The sequence below is a fragment of the Chelmon rostratus genome, chromosome 1 (assembly GCF_017976325.1).
Source record: "Chelmon rostratus isolate fCheRos1 chromosome 1, fCheRos1.pri, whole genome shotgun sequence".
In the NCBI taxonomy this organism is placed as follows: Eukaryota; Metazoa; Chordata; class Actinopteri; order Chaetodontiformes; family Chaetodontidae; genus Chelmon; species Chelmon rostratus.
In genome coordinates, this window is record NC_055658.1 from 19,809,044 (window position 1) to 19,824,130 (window position 15,087).

The 15,087-nt window shown below is 41.1% G+C and overlaps 2 protein-coding genes across 2 annotated transcripts; one reads left to right on the forward strand and one right to left on the reverse strand.

The window, feature by feature from the left end:
• Positions 1–82: 82 nt before the first annotated feature.
• tfb2m (transcription factor B2, mitochondrial) lies at positions 83–5,547 on the reverse strand. The gene is made up of 10 exons (XM_041940373.1): positions 5,410–5,547; positions 4,491–4,855; positions 3,902–4,076; positions 3,572–3,663; positions 3,254–3,407; positions 2,657–2,805; positions 2,257–2,346; positions 2,042–2,101; positions 1,796–1,944; positions 83–1,437 (listed from the first exon to the last, which is right to left on the reverse strand). Exons 2-10 carry the CDS (start codon positions 4,776–4,778, stop codon positions 1,248–1,250), a joined length of 1,347 nt encoding a protein of 448 aa, XP_041796307.1. The 5' UTR covers positions 4,779–4,855; positions 5,410–5,547; the 3' UTR covers positions 83–1,247.
• A 162-nt stretch (positions 5,548–5,709) lies between these two features.
• On the forward strand, positions 5,710–13,892 carry LOC121606491 (saccharopine dehydrogenase-like oxidoreductase). The gene is made up of 12 exons (XM_041936833.1): positions 5,710–6,105; positions 7,344–7,456; positions 8,239–8,319; positions 8,904–9,033; positions 9,223–9,272; positions 9,533–9,663; positions 10,394–10,511; positions 10,756–10,875; positions 11,052–11,108; positions 11,227–11,338; positions 12,262–12,343; positions 12,817–13,892. The coding sequence occupies exons 1-12, from the start codon at positions 5,907–5,909 to the stop codon at positions 12,905–12,907; spliced, it is 1,284 nt and encodes a 427-aa protein (XP_041792767.1). The 5' UTR covers positions 5,710–5,906; the 3' UTR covers positions 12,908–13,892.
• Positions 13,893–15,087: the final 1,195 nt, after the last annotated feature.

Sequence of the window (15,087 nt, forward strand, 5' to 3'; positions counted from 1 at the left end):
TCATCTCAAATGCTCTCCAAGACCATTTGATTGAAGACCCAAATGGTCTTCACAGTAAAATAATTTATTTCAGAGTTCAATTTTTCTGCGGATGTATTGTTGTTTTGCATGTACGGAATGACATACAGATAACGTAATGACAGATAACTGAAGCTTTCATGACACATGGACACACCTCTCTAAAAAACAGGAACATTCATAAAGTATATGACTCACTTAAAGAATTGCCATGTTTTTTGCTGTGTGAACCCAGTACAGAAAAACAATGGATTCAGTCTGGCCAAAACACCCAGACCCATCAAAATAAGAGCACTGATGGAACAGGCACTCACTAAACCATGGTGGAAATCAATTTCTCCCCCACACCACATACCAAAATTCTAATTTTATCATTTGTTTAAAAAATATATTAGCCATACAACTTACACATTACATAAACAAGACAATTCAGACATTCAGACCAGTTTATGCACTCGCAGTGAATATACAAAAATTTACAAGGCATGACACTATACAGTAAAAAACCATCCTCCTTCTTTCATCACTGTTACTGCCCAGAAGTTGTGGTTTGGAAAATTCTATAAGATACATGCAGGGCTGTGTTCTGTGAAACTGCTGCCACAGTGTACTGCATCTGCAAAACTGCAGGCACAGTATCAATCCATTATTCCAGTAGACGCACATTTCTGAATTATGACATAATTTCTATGACCTGGTGCATCAATGACACCTCTCATCATCTCCATTCAGGGATTTTTCCATTCTTTTTTCTTTGATGTAGCTAATCACAAGACCTTTATTATGCAACAATTTTTCACTGCAGAAACACCTTTTTTTTTCGCCACCTGGCAATCCAACAAATCTTGAATGAGTGCCAAAAGAGAACCATTTCCACCACTGAGTATTCATCCTAAATTTCAACTCTTGGGAATCCCAGTTCAGCACAACACAGAGGGTCATTTGGCATTCCTCCAGTGTCCAAAAGTACAGTTGCAAACATTTTCATCATTTCAGTCACTCCCTACAGAAGTGTGATGTCCAGTAACATATATGTCAAATTATTCTGCTTTTACTTATTACCCTTTTTTATCTGTATGTATGCATGTATGCATGTATCTGTGTGTCCCAAATTCATTAGATCACACGTTATTATTTCTTAAATTATCATTATATTATACATCTTCGCTTTTGTGTATTTTTGTGTTTCATTTAAAAAAATCTATACATGTGACCTGCATGTCTACATTTTAGGCCCAACCCTCCCTCTGTGTGTTCTCCAAAATCTCCTCATAAAGCCAGCTCTGTGTGAACTCCTGACTCTTGTCCATCAGCTGGAACAGTCGAAGATATTCCTCTGGATATACATGGCCTGTTAGTATGTCCTCCTGCATGCCCATCTCCGATAACAGCTTACTCCCACTGTCTGGAGACCAGAGACTATAAAAAAAAAAAAAAAATCACAGAGGGGACATAATAAACAAGATGAAACTAGGGAGATGTATCAGCTAGAACAACCTATAATACAATCTATATATAATAATATTATAATCTAAGCCAGGCATGTACAAACTATTCCATAAAGGGCCATGTGGCTGCAGGTTTTCTTTCCAACCAATCAAGTCCAACCTGGTGTGCTCCTCCTTGGTTGGAATGAGAACCTGCAGCCACATGGCCCTTTGTGGAATAGTTGACAGATAGATAGTTGACATAGACATGCCTGGTCAAAGCCTTATACCAAGAGCACTTCTTTGATGCTACATGGCAGCCTCAATAGCTTTGTGTGTGCAGTGCTTACTTTAGTCTGTCAATGAGCTTGACCTTCCTCTTTGCCAGACACTGTTTGACCATCATCAGTAGCGTTGAAGCATTAGAAGGAGTGAGGCCTGCAGAGAACAGATCAGCCCGTGGGCGCAGGCGCACCAGGCACAGGTTGTCATTGGGGAGCTGAGAGGAGAAAGAGGCAGAGGATGAGGGGATATGTTATATTAAATCAATACTGCCAACTTCATATTGCTATTATTGAGTCTGCTCTCTTCCTTACGCTGCTCTTAGAGCTGTGTACACTCTGTCTTGACGACACCACAAACGACCCCCGGGGCTCCTGCGCAGACAGAGATGAGGAAGTTGACAACTAGGAGACTCTTTCCATAAGTCTTTGGAAGTTTTATTGGTATGATGTTAGGCATGGGCTTCAGTGGCCAAGTATCAAAGCGAAACAATGTAACATTTGCATGATCACCCGCCCTCCTTCTGTACCTTGTGCAGTAGTTTGATATCACAGGCCATCTGCCAGAGGACGCTGAAGGCTCTGTAGTGCATCATTTCACCTGGACATGACATCAGTTTCTGATGGGAGAAATAGATCATCAATTCATTTAAGGTACCAGACACAAGTCTCCCTTAGCATCAACTTATGACTGTGTTGCCAGCATGCATATGGCAATTTTCAGGGCAAGGTTTATTGACAGGTGCAGCAGTAACTAAGAATAGATCTGAGCTTGTTTAAAGCTGTGTGAGAATGGGTGTAACCTACTCAATTCTCATGAAGACAGACACACAGACACAGACAGACACACACACACGACCATCTCTGATCAATGGATTAACTAATTTTCACAGATCAAGTACAGAGGTTAAAATGCTGTTGCTCTTTTACCAGGTATTCCCTCTCGCTCATGAAGAAGTTGAGCTCTATTCTTCCATATTTGAAGACAGACAGCCGTTCGAACAAAGCATAAACCATCTTCAGCAGCGATCCACGCTCATTACGGTGGGGCAGGATACCCACCACCTTCACCACAATGTCTAGACAGACAGACAGAGACACGCATGCACACACGCACAATTACCAAACATACACTTTAAGGGATGGTACACTATGCAATGCACAATACAATGCAATATGTTCCTTCAGTCATCAAAGGTACATACCAAGTAAGTACGAAGATAAAATTATAAGATTTTAATTTTTCAAAGCATTATTGGCTCTAAAAACTTGTATCTAAATGTGCGTGCTTTTAAAAAAGTTCCACCAATCAATTTTTTTTTAAGGTAAACATGTTCAAGGTTAGGACTGATGGCTTTGTTAAGTGTTAGGATAATACTAATTGTATGAAGGAGGTGGGATTTGTTTGTTGCCAAAGAGGCTCATCTGAAGGAACAAAAAAACCCTTTGTTTGTATGTATGTGTGAGAGAGAGAATTTGCAACACAGCTGTGTCTTAAGTTTGTGTGTGTGCATGTGTTTTTCTCACCATCAGTCCAGCTAGCTTCTGATATTCCCAAGTCTGTGAACAGGTTGTCAGTAAACATGACAGGAGGTTTAAGGCTTCCACTGCCAATGGGGTCTAGTTTAAAATAGTCGCAGTGAACCACTTCCAGTTGACCATCAAGACGACCTTCCAACTCCTACAACATGAAAAACAATATATTTAACTGTTACACAAGGGGAAAAAAGATTTATTGAAATAACCACTGATAATGAAAATGAGTTAGGTTAAAACAAAGAATTGGTTTATCTCTGTGTACGGAGATACAGAAAGTCATTTGATGCTTAGAGATGTCTGTGTTACCTGTAGCCTCTGTAGGTAGAACCTGTCCCGTTCAAGAGCTACAACTCTCTGAGCTCCAGCATTTAGCAGTGTCCTAGTCAACGCTCCAGGACCTATGACCGACAGCCAATCAATTTATTGTTGTTCCACTTACAAGAATATACAAACTTATAAATTATAAAAACACACATTTGTCATTATGGAACCTCAGTCAAAAACACAATGGTTCAGTTTGCCAATGTTTGTGCCAAATCAGATGAAAGTTACACACCAAAACAACTCAGGAGAAAAAAAAAAAAATCATACATTAAGTCCACCTCTGCGTTCCTCTTTGATTGCACAAATACATACCTGGGTTACATTCGAAGATAACAGTTTTAGAATCCTCCGGTCCTAGATGCTCTGTCACCAGTTTCGCCAGGTCTGGATCCACTATGAAGTGTCTTATCTTTTTACAGGCCTGAGCACGACGTATATTCTCCTCTACTTCCAGGACGTCATACCAGCACAAAGGGCGACGCTGGCCCTGGAGAAGGACACAAGCACACATGGAGAGTGAAAACAATCAACAACATACGTGAAAAAGCTCAGTCTTGAGAACCAATCTTTTATGACAATCTTTTTCTCTATTCATTTTTCTACCTCAAGATCCTATCATGCATTTTGTCTTCACACAATGTCACCACACTGGCCAGAAAAACCTCAAGAATTATGCAGTATGTTCAGACAAAAATCATATAAATTGAAACTTTAATGGTTAACATTAGAGCATTGCAGCAGCAGACAGTAATAGCAAGCTAAAATACAGCATGGATAAAAAATACAGCAAAAAAGGGTCAACTTGTGGGCTAACCACAGTATTTAATTAGAAATTCACATATGCTGAGCTGCAATGGAAGACTCTTCTCTAGATTCAAGCAAAGCCAGAGATAACTGTTACCTGTACAGCTACAGCAGACAGGTTCCTATGTGTGAGAGCTGATGAGGGGGTTGTCTTCTCTGCACAAGGCTGTTGGGAACTTGGAGCAAGCGTGAGCCGACCACGACCCGAAGCCAGGGAGTCTAAGCTGTAGGCTCTTCTATGAAGCACAGGAGCTCCAGGAACACAAAGGCCAGAGGAAGCCACGGGGTCCAACAATGCCTTGCGCAAGCAGGATCTACTTCTGATGGTCCGGCAGCAAGCAGACCTCATCACCAGCTCCACCACTCTATACATCTGGGTGGACATGGTGAGACCAGCGGACCTGCAACTACACAGAAAGAAGATGGGAGGGGGGCTGGTGGACCTTTTCAAGAGGCCACTGCCTAGAGGGAATGGGAAGGAAAAGGGACAAGGGATGTTTAGACGAATAACAGACATTTAGGTTAGATTAACTTACATTTGAAAATGTGCTACAATTCTCAAATGACACTTGGATAACTTGCTGGAGTCAAAGAATTATCGCTCATACACTGCTGTAGTAGCTAACTTCGTGTTTAACTAACGCGTCTAAAGGGTCGAAAACGTTGATAACATTATCAATGCCAACCTTTAAAAGATCTATGCGATAAAGCTAACATCGTAAAACAAAATCTTTTTGAGAAGTGTGTGCCAAAGTGCGTGCAAAAGGTACGCCGGTAACTTCTAATGGCTTAACCTGATCGGCTTCACCAGAGAAGTTATCACTGTCCTTCACCTTGCAAATTCACGCACTTTGGTCATCAGCTCGATAACCACGCAAGAAATAGCCTTACAGGTCATCTGTTAACAAGGAGGCGTTGAACAGTTTGATTATGCTGAAAATATCACAGTTGTTCGCGAGCTAGCCACACGCTAAGGTGTTTTTACAATTAACATGCACTTAACGTTGGGGGAATACCTTATTGCAGATTATCCTAACGTTATGTATCCAAATCTGACTGCATCAGTAAGTAAACGTGTCTCTTTTCCGTTGCTTAAACTCTGTGACATTGAGCCCTCCGCATCCCGACGCCGACATGTTTTGCAACTCGTGGGGTCGCAGGCGCATCTGAATGTCGTAATTGACTGGCGACTACTGCGAGGACCAATCAGAAGCTCGGGAAAGTTGTCACGCTGTCATGGGAATGCTCAAAATACGGAATTTGTTATAGATCATACATTACTAGAAATTTATAAGTTAAACTGAACAACAATACATACGTAACGCAACACACTTGTATTGTAGTTGTTTAGGTAGCTCAAAACTGCAACTGCTCTTAATATATTAGCATAATGTTGCTACGGAAGTAGACAAAGCAGCGTTGACAAAACTGCACGCAGTCCTTCCCTCCCCTGTCAGTCGGTCTGAGAAGAGAAGGTGTGTCAGTCAGCTCCTCCAGTCTGTTCTCTGTCACCATGGCGCATGTTGAAACAACCTCCAGCAGGCCTTACCACCTGGTTATCTTCGGAGCCTCTGGGTTCACGGGACAGTTTGTGGTGGAGGAGGTGGCCCGGACCGTATCCGAGGGTCCGAAAGGGAACCTGAAGTGGGCCGTGGCGGGCAGGAGCAAGCAGAAGCTGGAAAAAGTTCTGGAGCAGGCAGCCGGAGTCCTCAGTATGTATCTGATCGATCCCATTAGTTATGCGCGCTGAAGCAGATTGTTTCTAGAGGTGACAGTCTTGCAACAGGGCTTCTCTAATAATGAATTCAGCTGAGGTAATATCAACTGCAAGTATGTTGTAGCTGGAGAGCTGCGCTTTTCCAAGAATTAAACTTTGTGTTTCTTAGGCAAAGTGAAATTGCAACATTGCTCAACATTATCACTGATTCAGGATGACTTGCTGAAACTGAGCAAGGAAGGGTTGATATTTCTACTTGATAAGGTACTGTTAATGATTAATCAGTCGAAGTTTTAGTCATGATCACCTGTGTTTTGACAGTGGTAATTACACTAATCAACTAATGATTACTTTCCTTATCCATAATATTTTTTTGATCAGTTTATTGATTTAAGTTTTCCCTTTTGGGAGGCTGTATCCAGCAAACGTTTTGCCTTTTGCTTTATAAACGACTTAAATAATTAATACATTATGAAAATACTTAGCAATTAATTTTCTGCTGATTGACCAATAGATTGACTAATCATTTCAGCTCTAAGTTAAATAGAAATATAATTTACCTTAATGACTGAGACAAATATTTGCTGAATATATTATGCATGTTTATAATTTTATAGATTAGATAACATTTGTATCTGTGCAACACTCTCAACATGGAACATTAAGTCCATCACTAGATCAAGATCAAGGAGCTATTCTGCTGTCATGACAGTAATGTGAGTATCCAGAGGATTAGATAGTTATTCTGGTATTATTAGTTATTCTGTTGGCCCCTCCTCTTTGGCTTTCTCTTCAGGGAGTGTACAACAGCTGATGGAACATACCTGCTCACTGTGTAATCCCCGTCCATGACAGCACACATACAGCCTGTTAGCTGCTCCAGTCATTCAGTGAACACTGAAAGCTGGAGTTTGTCTGTTTAAACAAATATATGTCTTTTCTCCCATGGGCCCCAGACAGTTACAGTGGCACATTTGAAATCAGCTTGTATAGTTTTTTGCAAGTTTCGGGTCACGTATGCCTGCCTTGTGTTCCTCCTCCTTCATTTACAATATATGCATTTTCACACAGGTGTACAGTAGTTATATATTATATATGTACACCTGCAAAAACATTAATATTTTTAATGTGAACTATGAAGACAGATCTCTGAAAAACTGTATAGAAAACATTTGGTTTGAAATATACTATAACACCTATGCTTTCTGTATGTGTGTGTGTGTGCGTGCACAGGTAAGCCTGAGCTGAGGACAGAGGTGGACATGATCGTGGCAGATGTAGGAGCACCAGACTCCCTGGCAGCCATGTGCAAACAGGCTGTGATTGTTCTCAACTGTGTGGGGCCTGTAAGTAGACGATTGCACTGAAATGTGTGCCCCTCTGTTTGTTTTTCTGTAACATACAGAACTTTCTCTGTCACATGACACAAACTAATTTTTCCTCACACGACTTACAGCATTGGTATTTTGGCACCTCCCTTTGGCATCAGTGTAGCCCGACGTATCTCTCTCTATTTGCTTTCCCGCTACACACATACAAACACACAGAGCAGCCTTCATTTACACAATGAAGGCCACTGACTCACAGCACACAATAAGTCGTATTGTGTTTTAAGTCCAGATGGAAAGCTAGGTTTCCACCACTGCTTTGCACCCTTTGCATCATTCAGGTTCTTTTTTTCAAATTTAGTTATTGCACTTCAATAACCACGACTGTTGCAAACAGGAACACTTTGCCAGCTTGGTTAAAACTGAGGCACTGAGGCAAATGTAGTGAATCTGGTGTTACGAGGGTAAGAAAGACCACAAAGTATTCTATTCTGTTAAACCACCAATTTTACACAATATTCTAGGGACTAGGAGCAAGGATCATACTTTGCTTTGAAAGTTGCTCTTTGCAGTATAACTTGAGTGCACTGACAATCAACCAAATGAGGATTCCTTGTAAAGACCACAAACTGAAAGCCAACCGCAAGCAATCATGTGACTTACATGTAATACTGAATATGTAGGGATTCAGCAGTGATGAGATCTATAGTTGTTTGGGAATTAGGAGAGAAAGGAGGATAAGCTAAAACGGTGCATTAATTCATTTGTGTGTGTGTGTGTGTGTGTATGTGTGTTTATAGTACAGGTTTTTTGGCGAGCCAGTGGTCAAAGCCTGTGTGGAAAATGGAGCCCACCATATTGACATCAGTGGAGAGCCTCAGGTGTGTATGTCCCGAGTGCTGCCTTTCTTTACTGTAGTGTGTGCAAACTGCTACTCACTCCATCAACATTAGTCATTATGTACATTGTGTAAGAGCATTAAAGGACAGTAGCTTTTAGTAGTTAGACGTGATTTTTTTTATCCTTCCTTATCCTTTGGTGGGACCTAAATCTTACAATTAATATAGTTAATAACTGAATTTAACAAACATTCACTACAATTTTGCATAATATTTCTGACTTTAATGAATTTGCTAAATAAGAATTTTATCCTTCTTTCTCCTCCTGCATGTTGTCAGGGGATATTGCATGGATGTTGTCCTGCAGACGTCCGAACATTTGGCTTTGCTGTTGTTTGTATTGGATTAAATAGGAGACGTGCTGACTTTCATGATGTAGCCTGTTAGACAAAATTATCTCTCGCTTGGCCTCTTGACAGCAGTTTTCCCTCGCTGTCAGATGCCGATGTGTGTGATGTAGCATGACTCAGTGAAACCACCCTGATAGCCTGACAATAGGTTTATGTGTGTTTTAGTGTGTATGCTCATTGTTGATCAAGTGTGTGTTTCTGTTTGGCTGTATAAAGTTTCTTGAGGGCATTCAATTAAACTACAACAGCCGGGCAGCTGACAAAGGTGTGTACATCATCGGGAGCTGTGGATTTGACTCCATACCTGCGGACCTGGGAGTCCTCTACACCAGGGACCAGTTCAAGGGTACGCACATATTGACATGCACACACACATATACACACAAACACACAAAGCATTCAGAATAAACCCCTCCTCTGATGCTAATATGCACTGGTACATTCACTCTCCATCTGTTGCTGTTAATGAATTTCACAGTGTCATATTAGCCTCTGTGAAATCATGGTGTGTGTGTGTGTGTGTTTTCATCCACAGGTACACTCACAGCCGTGGAGAGCTTCTTGACACTCGGTGCAGGATCTGAGGTAACTAGACTACCCATAAGTCCATGCAGGGGACCAGCATGTTGTTGATCCTTGATCACCCACTTTTCTCCCCATCTTTTCTGGACTCTCATTTCTTATATTTATGTGGTATCTCATAATATCTCTCCTTATTTAAAATGTGTCTCGTTTTTCCATTCTCCTTGTTTATGTTCTCATTCATTCATTTCATGTTTTCTGTCCCTTTTTCATCCATATTTTCTCCCTTTGTATGTGTGTGTCTCTCTGCCTTCCTCCATCAGGGTGGATGTCTCCATGATGGCACCTGGCAGTCGGCCGTCTACGGTTTAGCTGACCACCAGAAGCTCCAGAGTCTCAGGAGGAAGTTTAATTACAAACCTCTCCCAACTGCTGGTCCCAAGCTTAAACGCAGGTACATAGAGTAGTAATCCCTTTTAGCTTTTTTATCAAAATGAATCGCATCCTTTACTTCTCCTCGATGGCACTGACAGAGCCAGTTTATCAGACTTAGGATTTTTAAAGAATAGGCTCACAGTTGTTCAAGTCTTTCTTAAAACCAAAACCGCACAGAAACACTGTCTGGAGGGAAAACAAATCCCAATAGCAATATATCAATTATATTAAATTAACTAAATCAGCCAGTGTTTTTAATAAATAAATAGTATAAAGAGAATGCTTATACTTATTAAGATACGCCTAGATACGCATCAAGCAGGAGATTTTATAGTTGAAAAACAAACTTGTCGGTGCTCTATGATAGAGGACGGAGCTTCTGGGTCTAAAAAGTGAGGCCAAGGCGGAAGTGCCTAAAACCTGCATTCTTTATAATGACCAACAGGAGGTGACTTTGCTGGTTGCAAAAAGAAATCTGACTGTATGTAAGTGTTCTCAGTCAGATCCAATCAGGATAGAGGCGTAGCTTCAGACTTATTGACTCACTTACTCAAGGCTTCAAAGGCTTTATAATGGTAGTACACAACCCAAAGGTGACATCATCGTGGGTATACTCTTGTTTAAAAATCCCACAATCCTTCAGTACACACAAAAGCACACACTACAGTTTGCCACACATGTTTTCACATGATTGAAAGTGTGTTTTGTCAGCGTTGTTTCTTTGTGTGTGTGTGTGTGTGCATTTATAGGGGAGCAATATTCTTCAGTAATGAGATCCAGCAGTATACTGTGCCCTTCATGGGCTCTGATGCCGCCGTGGTGAAGAGAAGTCAGCGCTTCCTCATGGAGGAGCAGCAGGCCACACCGGTCAGTCTTTAATTTAGTTTGCTATTTTCGTACTTTTCCTTGCGTTCATTTTCCTCTTATTCACTCGCTCGAAAATGCATTACTAGTCGAGTTCCCTTGTAGAGAATCATCACAGTGTCACTGATGTGATAAGCTATGATTGAAGGTTTTTTTTTTAAGATGGCACCAACATGAACACAGGGTGTATATTGCTGCCTCTGCTATGTTTGCAGAGCATTAGATAATCTGTTCTTCTTCACTTTAGGTTCAGTACGGAGCGTATGCAGGAATAGGTGGTCTCGGGAATGTTATCAAGCTGATGATTGCTGGCATGATGTTCTGGTTCTTAGCCAAGTTCAGTTTTGGACGCAACCTGCTCATCAAGGTAAACACGGCATGCATAAAAACAACACACATGACATCATACAATTTACGTGTCACAACTGACTATAACTGAATATTCTACCTATTATTGAAACAAAGAAGTCAGAGTACACATACTGTGTGCTGGGAAATGTTTTGGTGCTTATAGCCGTCTGTCATTTGTGCCCACCCTCTCAGTACCCAGAGTTCTTCTCCTTCGGACTCTTCTCTAAGGCTGGACCGAGTAGAGAGCAGGTAAAGTGCTGACAGAACAGAAAATATATCTGTGTTTTCTTCTCATAAATAAGAAAAGAAATGAGAACATGCTCCACTTTTTGATATTTGTTATGTGTTTGCCCTCCGTGTGAATTAGATGGAGACTTCATCCTTCCAGTTTGCCTTCTTTGGAGAGGGCTACACTGAGGGACAGGACCCCTCCCAAGGAAAACCTAACGCCAAGATCCGCACACTGGTTCGGGGACCAGGTAACTGGAAATAAAAACTCCTAGTATAATATTCAGTTTTGTCTTTGATTTAACAAAAAGTGAAAACAGAGATTCCTTCCTTTCTCGTGAACGCAATATCTCAAGAACGCCTTAATAGAATTTCTTCAACTGTATTAGAGATGTTCACTTGGACTCGAGGGTGAACTGATTAGATTTTGGTGGTCAAAGGTCACTGTGACCTCACAAAACACATTTCTGGCCTTTATTCAACACCATAACTCAGCAACAGAAGGGGAGATTGTGGCAACATTTCACATTTGGTGAGATGAAGTGGTGATCCTAATCTAGGGTGTCCACCTTGAAACTGTGCTGCCAGGTTGAAGATGTGTGTGAAGCACGCACGTTGCAGAATTTGTCGCTTCTTTGCAGCAGCATCCATGTTTGAAGCGCTGTAGTCCACCACAAGCTCATTGGTCTTGCTGATATTGAGCTTCAGGTGATTGTTGTTGCACCATGTGATGAAGCAGTCCTCTGTACTCCTCTGTATAAATAGTCTCTAAGTGAGGACAGCATGTTTCTCACTGGAAATTTTTCGCTGGACTCATACATGTCATAGCGATAACTTCCATTTTGCCACTGAATACCTTTTATCAGTTTCCTTCAAAGTCTGGACAGACATTGATGCAAACTGGAACTCGACTGGTTGGTTGAAGCATTCAACCCAAGGATGGTAGTTCTAGTTTAGCAGTGTTGCAAATGCAACCTGTTGGCATCTAGTTAAGGTGAGGTGGATTGCAATAAATTACTCAAACACAATATCTGTCATTGTCTTTTATTCCAAAGGATCATTTTTACTTGCAAATGAACCTCCATGTATGTCCGAGGAAGGCACACATGAGGCTGAAGAGAACTAGGTTACGTTGTTTCTCACAACACTCTTCTGTGTCTCTGTTATTTTTCAGAGTGTGCATATGTGGCCACGCCCATCGCCATGGTACAGGTTGCTCTAACAATCCTCACCGAGTCCGCAGCCTTGCCCAAGACGTAAGTTGTCACACCCCAGATCTCTTGTCACTTTGCACTATTTCCTTGCTCTTTGCAAGTTAATCTCAACTTCTCCATGCAATTCTCCCAGATGGTCATTATGGGCCTTGATACATGGTGCACACATGTAAAATGAGCACTTACCATTAGTCCCAGTGGAAGTGGGTGATTGATGATCTATGATAAATCAGGTGGCAATTTAATGTTGTAGGAAGTGAGAGTGAGCTCACCTGGGAATGTTTTTAATCACCACAGACAAGAGTTAACATATATAACAAATATGGATACAGCATTGTGACTGTGCTGTGTTTTTTTTTATTTATATAGAATATACTATATTTAATGTTTTATGTCCGTGAATACACAAGCCAGAAGAATGATTTCATATTTGTACAGCAAAGTGGTTTAACATCCACAAGTATCACTTGACCCTGAGACTTGTGTATGAAATAGTTTTTGTCCTTCTTTTCCAGGGGAGGAGTATATACTCCGGCAGGCGCTTTTGCAAAAACCACACTGATTGACCGCCTCAACAAACACGGTGTCCAGTTCTCTGTCATCTGAAGTTTGTCCCCCTGTCTGATGTCATTTCTCCAGGTTTTTCTCGGCACTTACTAATACGCATAATAACAACTGAGAAGTTTCCAAAATCAGAAGGCAACTTCATTGCAAGAGCCTTGACTAAATATGGAGTCCACTTTCAGATTTAGCTCTAACACCACTATTGATTGCACTTTTGGTGTTTATCCTTTTCATTTGATCAGAAATTTACTCCAACGTACTGTTTACCCTCTGCTTGTAAGACAAAAATCTTGTCTGCGGCAGCGTTTTCAAGCCAAGGACAGGAAAAGTGCATAAATGGTTTAACATGGCCCTCCACTAACCTGGTTATTGCTATTGAAGGAAGAATTTTGGCCAGAATTGGGTTCAGTTCATATTTTTCAACACAGGCATTAAAGAAAAATATGTTATTCGCATTTGGATTGGACAGAAACTTGCTGACTGTTCTTCTTCCGTTAGAGGAAGAAAAAAGGACACACTGTCAGCTGTAACAATGTAGGAAAAGCCAACTTTTACAATCTTTATAAGTGTTGTCCTTGTAACATACAGAAGCCTTAAATGCACAAGGACATTTCACATTAAGTAGCACTAACAAGGTAGCTGTATGTGTGTTGTTCTGGTTCGGTGGTGTAAGCCTGTCAACAGAGAATAGAAACCTGCTGCATGTGTGTGCACGTACATGCTTGCCTTTCCTGGCCTGGCCTGTTACCTAAAACTCCTGATTTCTCTATTTTTGACAGTTTAGTGATCGGACTATCACTAAATCATCCTAATTTGTTGAATCTTTGCTTTTTGTCGCTGAACGTTGCAACAATTCACCAATCCAAATGTTTGCTTTTGAGCCTTGTCAAAAAACGCATAAAAAGGCATGAGCTCCCATATGATTCTTGTTTGAGCATTATGTGCTTGTGATGATCCATACTTTGGGGTTTTGTTTTGGGGATGTTTTGCTTTGTATGGGCTTCATAAATAAATCAAACTCAGCTAATAGAAATACGTCTCTTGTCTCTCACATAGCTTTATGGAAATGTGTCAAAAATGCAACTAATGTGTTTCCTGTTGAGTGTAAAAGGTTTTCAAGATGTGCGTTTTGCAGTTACAAAGGCTTATTTGAAAATTAACCACTTATTTCATTCCACAAGGTTAGTTAGTAACCAGTGCCTTTATTTTGAAAGTATAAATGAAATTATTTATAGTATAAATAATGCAGGTTAGTTATAAAGTTCTAAAAATGATAAATGAGTCATTAATGGCTCATAGCTCAAATTGATCTGTTTACATGCCAACCAAATGCCTTGCACTGAGGACAGTTCCTACGAGTGTTCAGCTATAAAGAGAGGGGGAACAGGTGCTGTTGAGACACTTCAGACATTTTCACACCCAAGATTCACAAGATGACGTTCTTCCAGCTGCTTACAAACTCTGTGACCACTGTGGACACTGGACGTTCTACACCAACCTGAGGAACCACGACTCAACTGAACGATTCTCTTTTCAGGAAAATGTACATTCATCATGCAAGATGACCCTGGTGCTGGTCTTTCTCTTACCTCCATCATCCTGCTTAGTAACTTTGTGGTGGGTCTTCCATCAAATGTGTGGTGGTTTTGCTGATTCGTCACGGAACCACAGAGCTGCTGGCTTCAGAAATCTATCTCCTAAGCCTGGCTCTTGGTGAGATACTTTACTCTTTGGGACCACCTGCACAGCTGTACTGTATGCAGTTTAAAACATGCCAGTCATGGCTTTGCTACTCTGTTGTTGCTACACTGCTTACTGGTGTGGATCAGCCGGCCCGTGTTCCACCCTTTGATCTTTATCAGGTAAATGTTTCATATGAATTTCTGCAGTGCTAAATCAGACCTGTGACAATAAGTAATATTTACTGAACAACGGCTTCAGATCAAGGCCCTGAAGTACAGGGTGGCACAGTGTACTCTGGCTTTGTGTGCCTTCTCTTTGGCTGTTTTCCATCTGTCGACATTGCCAGAAGAAACAACTGATCTGGCTTGTTCCCACGCTGTGCACGCTTTCGTTCTGTTATGTCTCAGTTCTGTGTTCTCTGAAGTGGCACGGACCAGGAGATAGGGAGAAGAAGAGGAGACAAGATGATGGGAAAAGCTTTGAACATCATTTTGGTTCACCTAGTATGTTTTTTGATTAATTATCTACCGGCACTGGTG

Coding starts and splice junctions, on each gene's coding strand:
- tfb2m (XM_041940373.1), bottom strand. CDS start 4,778: ATGTCCACCCAGATGTATAGAGTGGTGGAGCTGGTGATGAGGTCTGCT. Junction 3,408..3,571: donor TCTACCTACAGAGGCTACAG/GTAACACAGACA, acceptor TTCATGTTGTAG/GAGTTGGAAGGTCGTCTTGA. Junction 1,438..1,795: donor AAGCTCATTGACAGACTAAA/GTAAGCACTGCA, acceptor TTTTTTTTATAG/TCTCTGGTCTCCAGACAGTG.
- LOC121606491 (XM_041936833.1), top strand. CDS start 5,907: ATGGCGCATGTTGAAACAACCTCCAGCAGGCCTTACCACCTGGTTATC. Junction 9,664..10,393: donor GGTCCCAAGCTTAAACGCAG/GTACATAGAGTA, acceptor GTGCATTTATAG/GGGAGCAATATTCTTCAGTA. Junction 10,876..11,051: donor GACGCAACCTGCTCATCAAG/GTAAACACGGCA, acceptor CCACCCTCTCAG/TACCCAGAGTTCTTCTCCTT.